The following is a 4027-nucleotide window of genomic DNA, read 5'->3' on the forward strand; positions in this document are numbered from 1 at the left end:
GGCTCTCTGAGAGTGGCTGTGCTGGCTTGGACCAGGTTACCGGCTCTCTGAGAGTAGCTGTGCTGGCTTGGACCAGGTTACCGGCTCTCTGAGAGTGGCTGTGCTGGCTCGGACCAGGTTACCGGCTCTCTGAGAGTAGCTGTGCTGGCTTGGACCAGGTTACCGGCTCTCTGAGAGTGGCTGTGCTGGCTCGGACCAGGCCACTCTGGTGGCTCAGGGAGTTATTCATGGTGCCCCTTTGACATAAAAATACTTGTTTTGAAAAGTTATTTATCACAAAAGTGCTTTTTTCTTGATTTGTGGGTTTACTAATCTTATTTTTAAATAAATATTTAAATGTGTTATTTCTAATTTCTAAATATAGAAACGAATAAACCTTCACTATCTTCTTATAAGGAGTCCTGGGATCAAAAGGTTTGAGAATCATTCCCTCCTACTCTGTAACTCAGTGTGTGTAAACCCTGGGAAAACAGTGTTAATGTAAGTATTCAGTCTAAAAAACATACAGCCCAAAAAAACACACAAAAGTAAAAAAAATCAAAACCAACAAAGACCTTTGGGAAAATGTCCAAGTAACCTTCAGAGGAGAAAGTACTTACTTCCACAGGGGTAGATTCAGGTATTTCACGCAATATTACTATGCAGCGATTCTGATTTGGCCTTACTTTCTCTCCCTTTTCATCCACTTGGACTAAAGGTAAAGCTATAAAGAGAAGAAAAATCAATGGTAAAACAAAAATATTAAAATGTGATATGCCAGTGGAACGTGTTACATTCTATTACTCTATTACTAAATACGCTAAAGAAACCTACAAATAATGGGCAAACTGTCAAAACTTTTGCTAGTCTAACACAATCCAAAGGTTTTAAACCAATCTCACATGTTAGTTTTCAAAACTAAGGAATACGGACATTTAAAATCCTGCAAGAGCCACGATGTATGTAACACTATGAAACAAAGGTTCTAAACAGCTCAAGCACTAAAAGCAGACAAAAATACAGGGTTAATGGCTTTCTCCTTTCCACAAGTACCTAAAGTGAAATAATCTTGTCTTATAACTTGTTTCTGTGTGCCCTTCCCTGGCTCCCTGATGATCATCTCTTACCTAACAGTCATGCATTGTTTACATTAGGACGCTCATGTGACTGCGGTAATAGACCTAATTCAGATTTTGCCAGTTTTTACATAAATTGTGTTTTGGTGTCACATCTATGAAACTATGCAATGCACAGATCCGAGTTACAGCAAGTAATGCTGACAATTAGGGCTCAGAGGTGCCCACTGTCGCAAAGATACAAATTACCAGCATCAAGATGAAAGTGGCAACATCATTACAGGTTCCATCAACAGGAAAAAGGTAACAATGGAATATTATGAAAAAGTTCACACTAATAAATTACGTGAAACAGAAACATTCCTTAAAAGACATGCCAGGCTCGGTGGCTCAAGCCTGTAATCCCAGCACTTTGGGAGGCTGAGACGGGCGGATCACGAGGTCAGGAGTTCGAGAACATACTGGCTAACACGGTGAAACCCCCTCTCTACTAAAAAATACAAAAAACTAGCCGGGTGAGGTGGCGGGCGCCTGTAGTCCCAGCTACTCAGGAGGCTGAGGCAGGAGAATGGCGTAAACCCGGGAGGCGGAGCTTGCAGTGAGCTGAGATCCGGCCACTGCCCCCCAGAGCAGGAAAAAAAAGCTAAACCTCAAAAAAAAAAAAAAAAAAAAAGACATAAGCCACGAAAGCTCACTCTACAAGAAAGGTAACTGGGGCATGACTGTAATTTAATTTTTTGTATCTTAATCTGACAAAAGATCATCAAAGACTCATATGCTGAAAACTGCAAAACACTGCCAAGCGAACGTTTTAAAGACCTACATAAAGACATAGTCTGTGCCTGTGGGTTGCAAAACTTAACATTGGTAAAATGGGTAAATTCTTCTCGAGTGAATTTACAGAATCAATGCAATCCCAATAAAAACACCAACAGGACTTTCTGAAAAATTGTAATGATGATTCTAAAATTCATATACAAATGCAAAACATTTAGAAGGGCCATAACAAAGCTGGAGGTTCCATACCTACTTTAAGACTTACTATAACATTACAGTGATTAAGACACTGTAGTGTCAGCATCAAATCAGACAAATAATCAAGGGAATAAAACACACATTCCAGAGATCAACACCCATGTGCACGGGCAGTCAATACAAGAGCCCAGACATGTGGGGTGCTGCAACAGATACACACAGGATGCATACCCCACACCATGTGCAAACATCAGCACAAAAAAGATCACAGACTCGAATGTTCAAATGTAAAACATAAAAGTAATAAAAGGAAAACTATTAGAACCTTGGACCAAGCAAAGATTTCTTAGGTACAACACCAAAAGCAAGATCCGTAACAGGAAAAAATTAACAAATTGGACTATAAAAAAATTTCTACTTCTGCTTCTCAAAAGACACTGGTAGAACAAAAAAACCAGCTGTACACTGAGAGAGCATATTTGTAAATCACGTGATAAGGACTTGTATCCAGAATACCTGTACTACATATTTCAGTGTATACACATACATCATTGACAATGTGACTGTGAGGCAAAGAAGCATCTTTTCAACAAGTGCTGCTAAACCACTCAGCATCCACAGGCAGAACATTCATCTAGGTGCAGACCTGGCACCACCATTCACAAAAATTAACCCCAAATGGATCATGGACCTAAGTGTAAAATGCAAAACCTTAAGTCCTAGAAAACATAGGAGAAAATCTAGAAGACCTTGGGTCTGACAATAACTTCTTAGACACCACACTAAAGACAAGATCCGAAAAAACTTCATTAACATTTAAAACTTCTGCTTTGTGAAAGGCAATGTCAACAAGATGAGAAGCCATTGACTGATGGAAAATAGTTGCAAAAGACACATCTGACAAAGGATTGTTAACATCAAAATGCACAAAAAACTTCAAAACTCAACAAGAAAATGAACAAGATTAAAAAATGGGCAGAAGACCTGGAAAGACACTTCACAAAAGATTTACAGAGGGTGAATCTACATATGGCAAAACGCTTCACATCGTATGTCACAGAGAATGCAAATTAAGACATCAACGAGACGTCACTGCACACCTATTAGCACGGCAAAAATAAACAACAATGACACCAACAAATGCTGCCGAGGATGTGGAGCAACAGGAACTCCCATTCGCTCCCGACGGGAATGCAAAGTGGTTCATCCACATTGGGAGACAGTTTGATGGTTTCTTACAAAACAAATCATATTCGTAGCATATGATCTGGCAATTGTGCTCCTCCGTACTTATCCAAAGGAGCTAAAAACTTATGCCCATGCAAAATCTGTACACAGATGTTTATAGCAACTTTATTCACAACTGCCAAAACCTGGAAGTAATCAAGACGTCCTTCAGTGGGTAGATGGATAAAGAAACTGTGGGACATCCAGACGATGAACTATTATTCAACACTAAAAAGAGATGACCTATCAAGCCATGAAAAGACATGGAGGAACCTTCAACATATATTGCTAAGTGAAAGAAGCCATTCTGAAAAGGCTACATCCTACAGGATTCCAACCCTAGGACATTCTGGAAAAGGCAAAACTACAGAGGCAGTAAAAAGATCAGTGGCTTCCAGTGATTGGGGCAGGCAGGGATGAACGGGTGGAGCTCAGAGGATGTTTAATTTTTTTTATTATACTTTAAGTTCTAGGGTACATGTGTACAAGGTACAGGTTTGTTATATATGTATACATGTGCCATGTTACATATGTATACATGTGCCATATTGGTTGGTACATATGTATACAGGTGCCATGATGAGTTAATGGGTGCACCCGCTAATTCATCATTTACATTAGGTAGATCTCCTAATGCTAACCCTCCCACCTCCCCCCACCCCACAACAGGCCCTGGTGTCATGTTCCCCTTCCTGTGTCCAAGTGTTCTCATTGTTCAATTCCCACCTATGAGTGAGAACATGCAGTGTTTGGTTTTCTGTCCTTGTGAT

The 4027-nt window shown here is 40.0% G+C and overlaps 1 protein-coding gene across 2 annotated transcripts in view; it reads right to left on the reverse strand.

The window, feature by feature from the left end:
* Nucleotides 1-4027, reverse strand: part of LARP4B (La ribonucleoprotein domain family, member 4B) — a 79025-nt gene that overhangs the window by 27476 nt on the left and 47522 nt on the right. For both annotated transcript variants that reach the window (XM_011991554.1, XM_011991553.1), the window contains exon 7: nucleotides 600-703. In XM_011991554.1, the coding sequence (XP_011846944.1) occupies nucleotides 600-703 (104 nt within the window). The remainder of the gene's footprint in view (nucleotides 1-599; nucleotides 704-4027) is intronic.

The sequence above is a fragment of the Mandrillus leucophaeus genome, unplaced genomic scaffold (assembly GCF_000951045.1).
Source record: "Mandrillus leucophaeus isolate KB7577 unplaced genomic scaffold, Mleu.le_1.0 Scaffold399, whole genome shotgun sequence".
Taxonomy (NCBI): Eukaryota; Metazoa; Chordata; class Mammalia; order Primates; family Cercopithecidae; genus Mandrillus; species Mandrillus leucophaeus.